Source organism: Protopterus annectens, chromosome 13.part0, assembly GCF_019279795.1.
Source record: "Protopterus annectens isolate FY-2018-M chromosome 13.part0, PAN1.0, whole genome shotgun sequence".
Classification (NCBI taxonomy): Eukaryota; Metazoa; Chordata; order Ceratodontiformes; family Protopteridae; genus Protopterus; species Protopterus annectens.
The window spans coordinates 1,151,227,126-1,151,246,037 of record NC_056747.1 but is presented as its reverse complement, the minus strand read 5'-3'; the positions used below and the strand labels follow the sequence as shown (position 1 = coordinate 1,151,246,037).

Genomic DNA, 18,912 nt, shown 5'->3' with positions numbered 1-18,912 from the left:
TTTGCTCCTGTTTATTACTGGAGTGTACCTCTTTCCCCCTCTTCTCTGGACCTTTTGCTGGAAGAAATCATTAGGTTACCCTTGTAAGGGAAAGTAAAATTGTGTGCAACTTTACTTACCATAACAGTAGATCTTCCAGAAGAGGTTATTTTAATGACATACCATAACATTTGTATTATATCCATCATTGGTGTCATTTCTTGGCTAGAAATTTTAGAAACAGTGGCTTCTTCCTTCATATGTTCATAAGTCCGTACTAATCTTATGGCCAGAAGAGGCAGTCATGAAGCTCAAACACATCACCCAGTACTGGAGGGAAACTAGCAGTGCCCCCCATTAAGTAGACTTTCACCACATATTCATAGTGAAAATATTTGATCACCGATCTAGTCACCCAGCCTGGTTTTAAAGGTTTCCAGGGAAGTACTCTGCTTGATAGGTAAGGGCTGCCTGTTACTGAAACAGGAATTCCATTGAGTATTGATGTCTGTCATTACATCTGGTCTTGTTGATGTGATAGTTTAGGTTTAGATCTCTAGAATGGGTGTTTGCTTTATCACTTGTTCTATTTAGGTGAAGGATTTCACAGAGTGCAGGGTCACTCATAGCATGGAATGCTAAGCAGAGCTCACTCCTAAGGCATTTGCATGATGCAAAGTAGAACAGTTGAGCTTTTAGCCTAACAGAAAAACAGAGTATTGAGACCTGGGATCTTTTGAGGAGGAAACATTTGAGGTGTCTCAATTTGGTTTCAGTCCACTGTGAGGTACATGCGAAAGGGTGCATTATATTCAGTGACAGCCCTAATAAGGGATGAATAAAGTGGAACTGTAACTTCTTTGGACCTTGAGGAGATGCCACATAGGATAAGCCATATAAGGTAGAAGGATTTTTCTACCCACCACAGAGACATGGTGGTCAAAAGAGAGTCATTTTCAACATATGAATCCAAGTCCCTGGTGATGATGCCAAGTTTAAGTGGAATGTTATCCATATGGTAAGCAGTAGTGATGCTAGACTTAACAAAGAAAATGATATTGCATTTCCTGGTGTTAAGGATAAACCCACAATTAATACACCAGCATTTGTTTGGTCCAGCCATTGCTGGAGAATTTGAGTATAAGAATGACATTTGGTAACTGCATGCAGTTTGCAGTCATCAGAGAACATATTTAGCCATAGTCCCTTGATATCAGCCTTTGTGTTACAGAAATATATACCAAAGAGGAGTGGACCCAGGAGAGAGCCTTGTGGTGTACCATTAGTGTCATTTTTATGTTCAAATCAAATACCACTGACCTTAATGGTATTGGTTCTGCCAGACAGCCAATTACCAGTCTAGTGAGCTTTGCATGGATTAATGTTGAGTCAGGAGAATTTGTTAATAATCTGAGCATCAGAGATATTGTCAAAGGCCTTGGTGAGGTCTGGATAAGCAGTGTAGATTGTATACCCCTTATCCATGGCCTCAGTAACCTTTTTAAAAAACACACAGTGCACTGAGTTCATTAAGAACTACATTTTGGAAAATCTTTCCTTTACATATAAAAATAAAGGGAACATCAAAAATCTCCTTGAGAGGTTGAAAGTAGTAAATAAGGGGATTTCAAACACACAGAAGTGTGGTCATTCTCCACAATGCTCCTACATTAACACGAATCATCAAGGTCCCTTGATGAACAAAATTGTTGGTAACATGCACGGTGCCACTTACAGCTGTGCCACACAGAAAATTGTTTATTTGGCTGCATGTAGTTCATGTACCTGAACCTGTTCAACTTCTTTGAGGCAGTCACCAAAGCCGTGGATGAGGGTAAGGTGGTTCACACAGCCTATTTTGACCTCGCCAAGGCTTTTGACACCATCCCCCATTCTGGAATTATAGCTAAACTCACTAAACTAGGTATAAATCCCTATGTCACAAGATGGGTTGCCAACTGGCTCACTGACAGAACCCACACTGTAAAAGTTGCAGACTCCAAATCTGACCTCAAGGCAGTGACAAGTGGAGTGCCACAGGGTTCCGTCCTGGGTCCTCTCCTGTTTCGTATCTACTTCTCTGAAGTACAGGCTAACACAGAAGGCCTCTGGCTGACAATGTTCGCAGATGACTGCAAACTAGGAGCCATAGTCAAGTCCCCAAATGATGTGGACATCCTGCAGAAGGGCCTCGCTGAGACAGATGCCTGGTGTCAGAGCCATGGCCTCAAGCTCAATGCCAAAAAGTGCAGTGTCATCCCCTTTGGTAAAAACTCTGTACCCATGAACTACCACATAGGCAGCAATCTACTTAACACCGAATGCGTGATAAGAGACCTTGGGACCCAGGTGGACAGTAGTCTCTCCTTTGATAGTCACATCACCACAGTAGTCAGGAAGGCCTTCTACGTGTCACACCACATCATAAAAGGGTTCTCATCCAGGAAAAAAGAGGTCATTGTTCCCCTCTATTCGTCACTCATTAGACCCATTATAGACTACAACGCCCCTTTTGGAATGTACCTCACAAGACATCTGCAGCAGCTGGAAAGGCCACAGAAGTACCTTACAAAGAGGATTACTGGCCTCAAACAAATTCCCTACACTGACCGCCTCAAAAAACTCCAGCTTTACTCCGTAGCATATCACCTACTCCGAGGTGATCTCTGCCTAACATAAAGCTATGTCAAACCCAGAGCTGTTGGACATGCTACACCTAAAGAAATCCCAATCCCTCCAAGCTACATGCTCTAGGGACATAAACCTTGTCACCACAATAAACAGGACACACTGGAGGGATAGATTCCTGTCCCAGAGACTTCCCATACTCTGGAACAAGCTACTCATCTATGTCAAGCAAAGTTCTTCATTAGCACTCTTCAAGAAAAATCTTGATGAGTGGATGGGAAATAGGAAATACACCCCGGGGATCACTTCTGTTTCTTTGCTGGGCAGTGGCACAGGAAAATAACTTTCTTGGGTGGTGTAAGCTATGGTATCTTGCTGGCTAGGCTTATGTAGGCCCTTGGGCCAATAGCCTAGTATCTACCTATGAACCTATGTATGGCAGTTTATGTAGGCAAAACTAAAAATGCCTTGAATAAGTGTATTTGCCAACACTTATATAGTATAAAATGTTAAGACATGAAGAGTGCTTTAGCCAGACACTCAAGTATATGTTCTGAGTTTAACAAGTTTGTTTTCTTAATTGTGGAACAAATACAGGTCAAACCGTATGTGAGGGACTGGCAAAACAAACTCTTTCACCGGGAAATGTTTTGGCAAATCAGACTCAATAAAGCCAATTCACCCGGTCTCAATGACAGCATTTAAATTTCAAGTGAACCAAAACAATGAGCTTGTTTGGTGTGCTAACAGTCCCTTGGACTTGTGTATTTTTACTGAAGATATGATTGTAACTAAATGTTGCATGAGAAACTAGTGGTGATGTCATCCTTTTTGACTGACTGCTGTAGGGGTGTGTCTTAGTTCACATAGTTCAAAAGTGATGAGTTTTAGTTGAAACTCACAGTTTTGATGATGTGTTTTTAAGTAGACAAAAGCCCTTAACTTTGACTTTGTATTTTGGTTAAATAGAAGTGTTTTTAGAGTTCTTGTGATTGGTTGACTGGCTGACTAGCTGGTTGTTCTGCTATTACTGGATTTTGTTTCTGTCAGTTCGGGAAACCTGCTTGTTTTTTGTTTTGGATTTTCTAGTAATTCAAAGCAAAAAGAGCAACCAGTGAAAAGGCAAAAATTGTATCAAAAAAGAAGAAATCAGATAGGCAGAGAGACGTAAAACAAAGTCCGTTTAATAAAACACAGATAATAAACACAGAATAAAACTTTTAAAAAACAAGGATGAGCACTTTCATACCTTCTAGGTACTTCATCAGATCCAACTAAAACACATATAATAAGCAGTATTTATAATTCAGTGTCTTAGGTCACATGACCTCAATACTGGCTTAATAGGAATAATGTCATTTAACCCCTTCCCATCAGTAGCTCGGAGTATATGCATCCATTTGATTTCAACACATTCTGTTTGTGTCCTTACATCGCCCCCTCTAGGTCCTGGCACATAAATCTCTAGAACCATGAATTTAAACCAGTGATTGCATCCTGCAGCTCTTACATGTTTTGACAACACATTCCTCTCATCACTTCTATTTATACTATAGAGATGCTCTCTAATCCTGTCTCTTAAAGACCGGTTGGTTTTGCCAACATAGAAACATTTGCAAACCTCACAACAGGCACAATAAACCACATTTTGGCTACCATAATCAGCATAAAGTTTGACATTAAACACTCGCCCTGTGTTTAGATGTATAAAGTTATCATGAGTATTAATGTTTTTACATACATTGCAGTGACGACATGGGTATGTGCCTATTCTCTCGCTCACAACTTTCCTATTCTGCTTGGTCAAGGATTTATAACACAGCATCTTCTTAATAGACAGGCGATTCTTAAAGTAGAAAGAAGGGGAGACACCTAGCAACCCCCTACATTTTTCATCTGAGGCTAGAACGTTCCAGTGTCTTCTATCTCACAGGTAGAACCTGAGTCCGAGTAAGTAAGACTCATATGTGTGGGTTGCATATGTGACAAAGTGGGAGAGGTGGAATGTTCTACCCACTCCTCAAAATAAGGTCTGGTCCGAGTATCTCTCATCAGAATTGTATCGTTCTGTGCAACAGAGACTTCTGAGCTATCATAAAGATCAATTGAATCCACCCATGCGACCGATAGTTTCTTGTAGAGGGTGGGCCACAGAACCCATGTCAATATATGTAGAAAATCATTTTGAGGGACACTAAGGATTTTCTTAGTAAGTTTTATGACTGGTCTGCTGTGGAGTATAGAAAAGATGTTTCTACTGGTGACCATGGATACATCTTCCCTTTTTACTTGTATTCCCAATGATGCTGGCATTGACAACATCAGACAGTTTCTAGGTCGAGTCACTGCCTATGACAACAACAAAGTGCATTTAGTTTCCACATTATTAGAGCTTATACTGGGGTACAACGTTTTTGTATTTGAGGATAAGTTTTATATACAAAACACGGGTGGCCATGGGCACAGTTTGTGCCAACAGTTATGCCAGTATGGTTCTGGCTGAGTGGGAGCTACAATATGTATTCTCTGAATTGAATAATTTTAAGGGGTCCATCTTATATTATGGCCGATATGTGGATGACCTGTTCCTTGTTTGGGGAGGTAGCTTGAGACTTTCAGTCAGTTTGTACAGTATTTGAACAGTACCACTAGCTTTCTTCGATTCACCTATGATTGGTTGAATGAGTGCATCTCATTTCTGGATGTAATGGTTTGTAAAACTTTGGGAGGTCTGTACATGAGGCAGTACATAAAACCTTGTAAGACCAGTAATGTGCATTCTCAGAGTATGCATCCCAAACACGTGAAGCGAAATGTTCTTAGAGGACAATTTTTTAGAACAGCTAGGCTGAATACAAAGGACAGTGACATGTATGATTCTTGTGAGACTTTATAACAAATAGTCTGTTGAATAGGGGGTATGATAGCTCAGAAGTCTCTGTTGCACAGAATGATATGATTCTGTTGAGAGCTACTCGGACCAGACCTTATTTTGAGGAGCGGGTAGAACAGTCCAATTCTCCCAGTTTGTCACATATTCAACCCACACATATGAGTCTTACTTACTGAAGGACTCCAGTTCTATCTATGAGATAGTTAGAAGACACTAGAAGGTTCTAGTCTCAGATTAAAAATGTAGGGGGTTGCTAGGTGTCTCCCCTTCTTTCTGCTTTAAGAATCACCTATCTATTAAGAAGATGCTGTGTTATAAATCCTTGACCAAGCAGAATAGGAAAGTTGTGAGCGAGAGAATAGGCACATACCCATGTCGTCACTGCAATGTATGTAAGTACATTAATACTGATGATCAGTTTATACATACAAACACATGGCGAGTGTTTAATGTCAAACTTTAGCTGATTGTGGTAGCCAAAATGTGGTTTATTGTGCCTCTTATGAGCAAATGTTTCTATGTTGGCAAAACCAACCGGTCATTAAGAGACAGTATTAGAGAGCATCTCTATAGTATAAATAGAAGTGATGAGAGGAATGCATTGTCAAAACATGTAAGAGCTGCAGGATGCAATCACTGGTTTAAATTCATGGTTCCAGAGATTTATGTGCCAGGCCCTAGAGGGGGCGATGTAAGGACACAAACAGAATGTGTTGAAATCAAATGGATGCATATACTCCAAGCTACTGATGGGAAGGGGTTAAATTATGTTATTCCTATTAAGCCAGTATTGAGGTCACGTGACCTAAGACATTGAATTATAAATACTGCTTGTTATATGTGTTTTAGTTGGATCTGATGAAGTACCTAGAAGGTATGAAAGCGCTCATCCTTGTTTTCTGAAAGTTTTATTCCATGTTTATTTTCTGTGTTTTATTAAACGGACTTTGTTTTACGTCTCTCTGCCTACCAGTTTTCTTCTTTTTTGATACAATTTTCTAGTAATTGTTTTTTTTGGCAGCCAGTAACATTAAACTTAATAAGGCCTTACTATGTGTGGGCAACTCATATCTTGTGCCCTAGCTCAACAGAATCATTTCCTAAGTTGCAGTCATTTTCTTCCCCGGTATTTCTGATAGAGTTCTCTGAAGGGAATTTTTATAAAGTCTGCCAACACATTTCACACCTCAAAAACATGTTCCCTGTTACCCCTCTGTTTTCCATCACACTTCCAGCATTTGTTATTGACCTAAGGAAACATTCGTTGAAGTCTGCTCTGGATATATAAATACCTTTGCAATCACTTCCAAGCAAAAGTCCAAAATCTTCTGGACTTTGTTGCGTACGAAGGGGCTACTCAGATGTCCTCCCATTGTTGCTTTGTAAACTGCCTTCCCATTCTCTCTTTCCAATCTTTTCTAACCTCCTCTAATAAATTCTTAAAATTATCATACAATATTTTATATGGCCTACTATTTATACCCTTTTTAACAGCAGCTTCTGTTTTAGACTTGAATAAAAACTCTACCAGAGCTTATGATCAGAATTTCTTGACTTGCATTTCCTGAATGTGTAACACCTTTGTTATGACCAGAGACTTGATCATAATCCACTGTTCTGCTACATACATAACCTTATATTACCAATATTTTAAGGGGCACGTGTTTTGTGTATGCCTTGTTGATTTCAGAGGTAGTGTAAGAATGAAACTGAAGAAGGGAAAGGTAGTAGGAGCTTCATGTTGTCAGTATTGGTGCCATATGGTAATTTTCACGTTATTTTTTGTAGTGAGAGCTGCATGTTGTCAGTATTGGTGCCATGTGGTAATTTTCACGTTATTTTAGGTAGTGAGAGCTTCATGTTGTCAGTATTGGTGCCATATGGTAATTTTCACTTTAATTTCAGTAGTGAGAGCTTCATGTTGTCAGTATTGGTGCCATGTGGTAATTTTCACGTTATTTTAGGTAGTGAGAGTGTCATGTTGTCAGTATTGGTGCCATATGGTAATTTTCATGTTATTTTCAGTAGTGAGAGCTTCATGCTGTCAGTATTAATGCCATATGATAATTTTCACATGTGATTTTTCTCAACAGCTCCAGATCAAGCACACTGTCACTGAAGCAGAAATCCAACAGCTGAAAAGAAAGGTAAGATTTTGTTTGAATTTTCTTCAAATGTCACACTTTCGGATCTTTTGTTCCCTCATGCTAGCTGTTGAATTGTGGTAAACCTTTTGCTGTAGTGTGGATTTTGTATCATCAGACTTCAAACATGACATAGTAAGAGTAGAGTTTATGTAGGGGACAGATGATTTTATGGGGTTGTGGAAGAAGGTGAGAGCTACTATGTCACACTCCTGGTTTGTACCACAAGTCAGAAGAACCTAAAGTTAGAAAGAGGTTAAATAAAGGTTTGATGCTTAGAAATCGTCTTAATGCAAGATGAGAGCGTACAGGGGAATGAGAAGAAAATGAACATTGTAATGTCAGTTGTGGTCTTCCCACAGCTGGTCATGTTAGTCTTCCTGTATTTCATAGCAGTTTATTTATTTCTCTGAGTTTCAAAGGAGCTGATGGCTGATAAAGCTGAGTTATTTGCATTTCTTAACTTAGTGCATAGTCTTTGGACCATTTTCAGCCACAACATCAGCCAAGAGGGATAAAGCCATTACTGCAAACTAGACAACCTATGTTTGACTAATGGTATGAGTGCTGGGTGGTAGAAGTGAGTATCCGGCATTGTCTCAACCATCATAGTCTTGCTACACTTTAACAGCTTTATGAATGTAGTGAGCTCTGTCCTGCAAACAGACGTACCGCTTCGTTGGAGGTTACACATGTGCAGAAGCAAGCATGTAGCTACCAACGCAGTATCAGTAAGGTACTTACAAAGTTGTCAAGGGTTCGGGGGGGGGGGTTAGGATACACTCCAGGCAAGATGCTGACACTGCATAAGTGTCCACATCCTGAAGCCCTCCCAGACATGGGTAGGTTTGAGCTGAAAGCAGGTTAATGCATGTCCAGTAGCCCTGAAGGACTAGGGAAGGAGCTGATGGTCAGCTGTAGGAAAGGAGGAAGCATAGGAGAAGAAATAATACAAGATTTACTTTTGAGTGAAAAACTAATTATACAAAGTTGACATCTGAATATATGTATGACACAATGCATCTGAGTCAAGATAGGTACCTCCAACTGCATGGATAAGCAGGTAAAGTAAACAAATACTGAGGTCTTCTAAGGAAATAGTAATGTGAAGTGTGCAACATGTGATGAGCATACAAAATAGGAGGTAAACAAAGCAAATTCAGGAGGAGGAAAAGAGAAGCATAAAGGAGAAACTGTAATGGAAAGGTACATGCACTAGAATGATCAGTTGTTCATGGAAGAAGTTAAGGCAAGAATAGGTAAGGGGGGATTGGACTAAGAATAGAAACATACTTTGAAGAGAAGAGCAGTAGTGACAGAAGGTTGGAACTAACTCAATTTATGGTTCGCAGTCATTGCTTTGCTCTAAGTAGTTAAGGAGGCTTTAACTGGAAAGGGATAAATTGGGAAGAGTTCCATTATTTGAGGGGATGGAGTTCAGTCAGCTGGGGTTCTTTAATGGAAGGATCTGTCAAAGGCATTCAGAAAGAATGAGACCTTACTCAGGGAAAGGACACTTGGTTAATGAAACTAGTAGCATGAGGTGATTGTTACCATGGGTGGGAGGTTGTCTTAATGGTTAAGGTATTTACCTTACAGGCACAAGGTTCAGGGTTTGATTCTCATGTGGGGAAATTGACTAGGCTAAAAATGGCCCACAATGGTAGTTAGCCTAGTACTAATCTATGAACTTACAAACCTGTGCTTGAACTGAAAATGAACTTATCTGTAGAATAAGGGTATACCACCTTCCATAATGGGGAAAGAGTCTACGGAGTTGGTGGGGTGCAATAATGTGTTTTAAGAGTTGCTTGTTTGAAGAATCTATGAATTTTATTTAGTGATTTTTGTAGATGATGATGTTATGATTATAAAAAGAGCTTATTCAAGTTATGTTAGGGCATTCTTTGCTGCAAGTTTGCATGTTTTAGGATTGAGAATATCACTTATTCTATAAACAGCTTTTAACTGTTTTAGAATCTTTTAGTTAATATGGTCAGTGTGGTTATGAAAGGAGGGAGTGTTGTCTAAGGTAGCACTGAAATATTTATATATATTTCTGGAGAGATGAGATTGCCATGGAGGTCAGTACTTTTAAGGTAGAGGAGAAAAAAAAGATATTTATTAGTTCCAAAGACAAAGGACAGGTTGACAGATGAGATCAGACAGGAGGCCCCGTGGACTATGATGTTTGCAGATGACATTGTGATCTGTAGTGAGAGTAGGAATCAGGTTGAGGAGACTCTGGAGAGGTGGAGATATGCTCTAGAGAGCAGAGGAATGAGGGTCAGCAGGGCTAAGACAGAATATATTAAGTACTTGGGATCAACAGTTCAGAGTAATGGTGAATGTGGAAGAGAGGTGAAGAAGAGAGTACAGGCAGGGTGGAATGGGTGGAGAAGAGTGTCAGGAGTGATTTGTGACAGAAGTGAAAGGGAAGGTCTACAAGAGTGTAGTGAGACCAGCTATGTTATATGGGTTGGAGACAGTGGCAAAAGGCAGGAGTCAGAGCTGGATGTGGCAGAGTTAAAGATGTTAAGATTTGCAATTGACTAGGATGGATAGGATTAGGAATCGGTATATTAGAGGGTCAGCTCATGTTGGACAGTTTGGAGACAAAGCAAGATTGGTTTGGACATGTGCTGAGGAGGGATGATGGGTATATTGGGAAAAAGATGCTAAGGATGGAGCTGCCAGGTAAGAGGAATAGAGGAAGGCCTAAGATAAGGTTTATGGGAGAGGACATGCAGGCGGTTGGTGTGACAGAGCAAGATGCAGAGGATAGGAAGAAATGGAAAGAGATGATCCGCTGTGGCGACCCCTAACGGGAAAAGCCGAAAGAGAATGATGATTAGTTCCAAAGACTGTGGAGTTTGTTTTACAATGATGCAATCTGAGTGTATGGTTTGTGAACCCAGAGCAAGTTTTCAGGAAAAATTGAACTGCAGCACAAGTTCTAGATGAGAGAAGCTATTTCCTGTTAGGAGTAGTAATTATTTGGATAAAGAATAGTATTTTGATAGGAGAGACTTTTCAAAAGGAAGAAGTCCTAGAATTGAATTTTGGGTTGCATCTACATCATTAGTGGTGTGCTGGGAAAGAGCATTGAAACAGGACTTGGGAATTGTTCTGTGTTTCAAAATTAAGAAAACGTTTGAGGAAATCCCAGTATTGTGAAGTTAGTTTATGAGGTAAAGTTAAATCTGTAGCAACTGTGAAAGGTTTACTATCAATATCTCGAAAATTAAAATAAAAATGGTACTAATAACCAAAGTGTTTTACCGAAACTACAACTAACCTAACAGCCCTATTGTCGAAAAACAGCTGTTAATGCTGTTATGAAAGTAAATAAAAAATAAAAAAAAAAATAAAATAAAAAATAATGCCGAAAATGTCGACAACGACATTTTACGGCGTTAACAACAATGCCACCCTTGCCATAACTTCCTAATCCCTACACCTAACATCCCATTTATGCAGGGGGCAAGCCCCCCAACTTAATATTCCAACTCCGAGATCGCACTACAGTAAGGAAATGGATGTATTCCCCTAACCACTCTGTACCGCAATCCCTTTACATGAGCAAACTTTATATTTGTGAATGCACAGCCCATTTGCAAATATGACTTTCACTCATGTAACCTGCACACATATGAAGTATTCAAACATCTGTTTTTCGAATACTTCATAGCTGTGCAATTGCACAGCGACATTTCAATAGTAAACCACTGTGAAATGAGGCATTTTTTAGCAATGGTGGAATACAGTAACTGCTTTGTCCTAAGTACAAAATGTGATAACTGTTTTGTTAGAACTTTGTGATGGTACCCATGCCTTTTGACAAAAATAGTCCTTTCAGTCAGTCTAGTAACCTGGTCTATAAATGAATAAAGAAACTCCAAAAAAAGGAATTTTATATATATATATATATATATATATATATATATATATATATATATATATATATTCTTTATGATTCTACTAACCAGTCCACTGATGGTCTTAACCGTTTGTCATATTGCCTCTGTAATTATCACCTGCATTTCGTGCTGTGTAATGGATAATCTTCTGATGACCAAATTCAGGTACTCCATACTGGATTTGTCTGCCTAAAGTGGTGTCTATGTTGGGGAACTGAGAAGACCAACTCCCAAAGCTATATATTACATTCCTGACTCTGAGTCCATTATTCCATTCCATTTGTAGCAGTCAAACCGATAGCATGGTAATCATTTTAATGTATAACATCTCTGTATTGGCGCCTTCACTTTAAGTATGTGTATAGGGAACATTAGTACATGTATTACAGCTTTCTTGTCTGTGGGAGTGGAGCACCAGGTATCTAAGTCAATCTAAGTCATAAAGAAAGCCATTGATATATTGCATTATTCTTGCATGATGTAGGACCTTAAGGCCATCTTGTATTACCCCACATTCAAATGTAACCTTTAACATTTTTAAATATTGGATCCCCCATTGTAACACTGTCATACAGGCATTGGTACTGAGGCAGTTGTTTGGTTATATCCTGAGGTGGTTGCATGGTTACGACATGTTCTAGTTCAGCTGAGATGCTTTATTAGTGTCATTGAGGAGATTATTGTAAGTAACCACAGCAGTTGTTTCTGCTGTTTTGTTGCTGCTGTAGGCATATTCTGTTTAATTCCACCTTTTTCCTATTTCATGAGGATGATTTCACATGGCCCATTTTGGAGAGTATGGAAAGTGAAACCACAGACTGACTGAACAGCTACACAGCAATAAACAGTGCACTGACTCTGTTTCACCAAATTGTTTACTCCACACACAGAAATATAACTTACTTTGAAATGCTGCTGCTTTAGGGTCGGTTATATTTATTCAGGGGTAGGGTAGAGTTGATGGGGGGGTGTCTCACACTGGCCGAAAGTTTTAGATGAAATACATTTTGTCAAAGCAGATTTGCTAATTTGTATTTTTGATAATGTGTATTGGAGGCTTTTAGCAGGCATGTGGCATTGTGAAATACCAAATAAAATTTTGACTTTATCTTTCTTTTTCTTGTTGTTCTACCTACAGCTTCATAACATTGAGCAGGAGAAAATGCGCTGGCGGATGGAGAAAGCCCAGCTGGAGCAAAGCATAGAAGAAAATAAAGAACGCATGGAGAAGTTGGAGGGGTACTGGATGGAGGCACAGACCCTTTGCCAAGCAGTGGATGAGCACTTGAAGGAAACACAGGCTCAGTACCAGACTCTGGAACGGAAGTATGGCAAAGCAAAGAGGCTAATTAAAGAGTATCAGCAAAAGTGAGTCTGTGATTTTTCTCTACAGGGGCGGGAAGTGTGAAAGTGTCACAGAAGCTGCCATGCAAGAGAGAGAGAGAGAGAGATGATGATGATGCTTACGTCTATCACAGCTTGTACATTTATAAAAAAGTTAATTAATAAATAAAGGGGACTATATGGTTAGACACACAGCTGAGTTACAGCATCCAATAAATAGTAATGCAGGGAGCTGCACTCCCTTTCCTTAGGATCATAGGAAGTTACTAGGCTATTGGCCCTGAGGCCCTTACAAGCCTAGCCAAGAATTTAGCCCATGTTCTGACAAGTCAGCACCCGATGCCCCTATCCAGCAGAGACACAGGTGGAATCCTAGGGGTGTATTTTCTGTTCCTCATCCAGTTTTCCAGGTTGCGCTTAAAAAGGGTTAATGAGGTACTCTGCTTAACGTGGAGCGGGAGTCTATTCCGCAGAAGGGGGAGTCTCTGGGACACAAATCAGTCTCGCCAACAAGTCCTATTGATGTCACTGACCAGGTTGAGGCTGCGTATGTGGGTTACTCAAGTGGAGCTTGACTTGCAGATATGCAGCAGTCCCATCAAGGCAGGATCTGAGATTGCTTTGTATGCCAGACATAGGTCACCTCTGAGGAGTTTGTAGGAGACTGAGTAGAGGGACAGGGTCTTTAGCCTATTTGTGTAGGGTGGATATTTGAGGCCCTGGATTCTCCTGGTGAGGAACCTCTGTGGTCTGTCAAGCTGCCTCATGTACTTTTTGAGGTACATGCTGAAAGGGACATTGTACTCAATAGTGGGTCTTATAAGGGAAGAATACAGGGATGTTATGACCACCTTGTCCCTGGATAAGATACCCTTACTAATGAGGTGGGCCATATAGAAAGCTTTGCCTACAATGAAGGCGATATGGTGATCAAAAGTCAGTTTGCTATCAACCTGGGTGCCCAAGTCCCTCATGACTGCTTGTGTGCTTAGGACCTTGTTGTTAATGTGATAATTTGTGGGGATGTCACTCTCCCCCAACGAGGATGACGATATATTTTTTGGCATTCAGTTTGAGGCCATGTTTCTGTCACCAGTCATGTGTTTGGGTGAGACCCTCTTGGAGGATGTCCACATCAATGGGGGAATTGATGACAGCTCCCAGTTTGCAGTCATCTGCAAACTTGGTCAGCCATAGCCCACTGGTTTTGGCCTGCATCTCAGAAAGGTATTTCCCAAACAACAAAGGCCCCAAGACCGATCACTGAGGTACACCGCTCATTATGGGTCGACTGCTTGATGTGGCTTCCCCTGTTTTGACTAGGTGGGTTAATCAGTGAGCCAGTTTGCTACCCATCTGGTAGCATACAAACTGATGCCTAGTTAAGAGAGTTTATCTGTTATACTTGAGTGGGGAATAGTATTGGAGACTTTGGCCAGGTCAGGGTTGGCAGTGTGCACTGTCTTCCCCTTGTCCATGGCTTTGGTGACTGTCTTAAAGAAGTTGACCAAATTTAACAGCATAACTTTTCCTTGATGAAACCAATCTGTGTGGTATCAAGTGTTTGGAGGTTGCCAATGTCCTTGCTAATGAGGTCCATGATAATCCGCTCCATGGCCTTGCAGATCAGGCTAGTTTTGGCTGGGATGAAGACGGTACTCAGGTTGAATAGGGTGCTTAATGGTGCTGCCAGTTCCTGCCTGAGTTCATGTAGGATGCAGCCTGGGATGTTATCGGGTACCATGGAGGCTGTATTTTTTGCCGTTGAGAGGACAGTAATGACTTGCTCCCTAGAGATAAGGGGAGGGGAGCTGGTGCTGGGGATGTCCTGATTTACTAATGAGGGGGAGAGAGGGGTGAAGTTTTCACTGAACCTGTCTGCCAGCAGGTTAGCTATATCTACGGCGTGTGTGTATGTGGTGTCCTTGACCACCAGTTCTGACCAAATCTGGGTGCTTCCTTTGAGACTGCAGACATATGTGAAGAAAGCCTTGTGATTGTCTTTAGTAGATGTGGCCAGTTTGGACATGAAGTTTGCTTTGGAGGATTTCACTAGTGCTCTTATTTGCTTGTTCAGGCTAAGGAGAGATTGCTTCCAATTAGGCACCTGCTCCTTCTTGGTTCTGGACAGCAGTTTTTTCCTTTTATTATAGAGTTTATTTATTGCAGATGTCCACCAGACATGTTTACTCTTCCTCGAGGAGGATGATTTTGTCCTGTTGGGTATTCCTGATTCCATGCAACTATGTAAATGGTGACTTCAAAAGTGACCACTTTATGGTCGGATCTTACCAGGGATGACGACACTGTAGGGATGCTGCAGTGGCTACTCATGTTGGTTAATACCAAGTCCAAGATATTTTCACCTCTTGTGGGGGTGTCGACCAGCTGGTCCAAAACTTTTGCATTGACGAAATCAAGGAATATCTGGGCATTTGTGTTTTGGCATGAGTAGTTCTTCCAATCTATGGTTGGATAGTTAAAGTCGCTCAGGATCAGGGTAAATGGTTGAATTTTGATAGATTTAAAGAGGTCCAGATAGGTGGAGTGGGTATCTTGAGTCAAATTTGGCGGCCTGTAGCTAGCTATGATTTGAATAGGGGTCCTGTCAGTGGTTAACTGCACCTGGAGTTCTCCTGTAAGTCATACTGTTTGACCAGCCTGGTGTGTATGTCTTTTATTTATATTGCAACTCCACTTCCTTTTGCTTTGCTGCCCATGGTTTGAGGTCTGAATGTATCATAGGATGAGTAACCTGGTATGGCTGGGGTGCTCTCCGCAGCTTTGAACCAGGTTTCTGTGACTGCACAAATGTCAGCATCTTCCAGGGTTAAGAATGCTTGCAATGAGTGCAGTTTCATGTTTAGATTCCTAGCAATTAGCAGCATGACCTTTAATCTGCGTTTTGATTAAATTTTCATGTTGGTAATTTTGATCTCATGGCATTGCCTAAAAAAGGCACTATGGAGTAGGCAAGAGCCTTTGCCAAGAGCCTAAAGCATAAGGGAGACAGATGCAGGCCATCTCTGCCAAAGCATTGTGGTTTGTCAGTCATGTCTTTCCAGGCTGTCAGGTACTGAATCCCCTTGGAATGACACCAGAAACTAATCCAGTTGATCTGAAGTAGTTTACTTCATTTGGTCTTCAACTAGTGGGTCTCGGATCCACATTGGATCCGACACAGCCGCATTTTCCAGCTACGGATCCAAGCTCCAGACTCCTCCCCTTACCCTTAATGCCCCCCCTGTCACCCTTCAGATCTCATTTGCCGCCATAGTGGTTACAAGCGTGGTTTCTGAGCTCCAGTGAGTTGGCCACTTAAGTGAACTAAACTCGAGTTTCTCTCTCTGATTTCTTCCCAATTTCTTCCTTACATCTTTCTTTTCTCACAGCATCTGCGTCGAACAAAAAAACATTTCTTCTCTCTTCTCTTTTCCATCTAGAGAGCGCATGCATGTGTGTGTGTTTTGGGCCTGTGTTGGGGATGGCAGAAGCCCCTAAGGTAGGTTTTAGGAAATGCACAGAGTGTGGCCATAAGCTATCTCTGGCAGATGGCCCCACTCTGTGCGTGGTTTGCCTTGGTGCAGATCACCTTAAGCCCCCTGTTCTATTTGCACTGGTTTCAACCCCAGGGCACTTAAGGACAGGCGGGACAAACTGATTCTGAAGGGTTTGCCCCCCTCTTCATGGACTACAGTCCCTTCTTCCCCAGCAGGGGTAGCAGTAGCTGCTGCATCTACTTCCTCTTTCCCGGCCTCAGGGACTCAAACTCTGGCCAAGAGGTCTGGGGAAGGGGATAAGGCCAAGAAAGACCATTCTCGCAAGCAGTCCCCCGACTGCTTTTCGCAGGTGGGTCCGCCACCAAATGTTAGGCCTCCAATTAGGCCTAGGTTTCCTTAGTTGCGCTCACCCAGGTTCTTCCCCGAGTCCAAGGAGACTCATAGCCGGTCCCCAGTTAGGTCTTCTCTCCACCGGCTCTCCCAACCTGTTTTGGTGGCGTCCTCCCGCTCCACACAGAGTTTCAGCAAAGCGGAGATGGATGAGATGATGCGGAGATTTATCCACACTCAGATCCAGATGGGGGTCTTGCAGGCACCCTCTCCCTCCAGAGGGGGCTCCTTACAACCTTTGTTCTGACCAATAACTCCTTCTCTGATCTGACCGGCGATTTCAGAGTTTTTGGATCCGAGGACCCTTGGGGTCGAGGGGTCGGCGCCATTGGTACCATATACCTCGACGCCGGCTATTGCCTTGAGCTTGTCGGATCTGATGGGATCCGAGCTCTCAGAGCCGTTACCTCAGGGTCAGATCTGAGGGGGTGCTCTCTGCTCCGAGCGAGTATTCCACTTGGCATCTCGGCTCCTAGAGGCTCAGCCCTGACTCCCCTGTCGGGTCAGGGGGGGCGGGCACCATCAGTACATCCCAGGAGCTTCATTCCCCCTCAGCATTCGACGTGGTGGAGAGGGTTCTCTCTGTGCCGAGGCCTCTAATCATCTTGTCCTCAGACTCCATCCAAACCCCCTTGGCTCTGAGTGTGGTTCTGACCGTCTTGCCGTCTCAGGGACAACCCGTGGTCGCTGTACCCCAGGAAGTTCCAGTGAAACAACAAGAGGTTTGTCAGTCCTCCTCAGCGAGTCCCCCTGAGGAGGTACCCCACAAACGTAAGTGTAAGAGGAGGCACTTGGACTCTCCTCCAGAGTCCCTGACAGAAGACACAGACTTGGATGAAGGGCAGGGTTCCCCAAGGTCACCCCCTAAGGATGTCTCCTTTGGCGACATCATGGAGCTCCTTCGCCAGAAGGGGGGGGGGGTGGTCAGCCCCCACACTGACCTCAGACGAGTCTGTGTTCCTGGAGGCATTTGGCTTAGGCCCATCTATGTCTTGGGTGTCCCCTCCTGCTGATCCACTCGTGGATCTGATAATATCTAGGGCATGGAAGGAGACGGACACCATAGGACCCATTCCTAAGTGCCCCGACAAAGTGTTGAGCCCCATCCGTCAGACAGGACACATTGGAACAAGGGGTCCCCGGTAGATGCAATGATGGTGGTGGCTGCCACCAAGAAGGAGCTCATTCAGGAGAGCTCCACGGTCCGTCCCCCTGATCGAGAATCAAAAGTGATGGACCGTTTTGGGAAGCGAGTATATGCTTCAGCGACCTTCTCGGTGAATGTGCTGAACTATATGGCACACATCATTTGACACCAGAGAGATCTAATGAAGGAAATCATGGAGTCTACCCCAGAGTCCATGTCGGCGGAGGACAAAAAGACCTTCTCCACCTGAATGGCCACTCTAAAAGTGGTTGCCAACACGTTCATGCAACTGCTCTCTCATGCTACGCTGGGAGCCACAAGGATGGCCAGAACAGATGTTGCCATCAGGCATCACGCCCGGCTCCAGTTGTGTCAATTTTCGGAGCCCTTCAAGGCGTCTTCCACCAATGCCCTCATGATGGTTCTTCCCTTTTCGGGAAATCGGTGAAAAAGACACTGGTCCAGACCAAGAAGGATGGGAAGTCTCTGTCTGCCATCGGGATCCGCTTCTCGTCTCCTCAAATATCCTTTTCCAGGAATCAGCAAGGAACGAAAAAGATATGGTTCCAGATGTCTCAGGCATTTTTTTTCCATGATGCTCAGGATTCTCCGTCCCCAGAGGCAGTGGGGGTCACAATAGACACCACGCGAGAGGCAGAGGGGGTCCTAGGAATTTCAGGTCCCGAGAAACTTTCTTGGAGGGACCCAGGCAGCAGCCCTGAGAGGTTCCCTGACTGCTCATGTCTGGAGGCAGTCGGGGGTCATTTGTCACTACATCAGAAGGCATGGGAGTCCATTACAACAGATCGCTGTGTGTTGCGAATTATATCCAGAGGATATTTCGTTCCATTCAAGGGACATCCCTGTCCGAACAAGCTCCTCCCAGATGTCCCACCCACGCAACAGGAGGAGGCAGTGCTAGAAATAGGAAAGCTGCTGAAGAAGCAAATCATCCAACCAGTCCCCC

At 42.7% G+C, this 18,912-nt stretch overlaps 1 protein-coding gene across 1 annotated transcript in view; it reads left to right on the top strand.

Annotated features, from left to right (window-relative positions):
• Nucleotides 1-18,912, top strand: part of PPP1R9B (protein phosphatase 1 regulatory subunit 9B) — a 1,137,073-nt gene that overhangs the window by 1,044,824 nt on the left and 73,337 nt on the right. The window contains exons 7-8 of the mRNA XM_044055146.1: nt 7,594-7,647; nt 12,703-12,932. Of these exons, the coding sequence (XP_043911081.1) occupies nt 7,594-7,647; nt 12,703-12,932 (284 nt within the window). The remainder of the gene's footprint in view (nt 1-7,593; nt 7,648-12,702; nt 12,933-18,912) is intronic.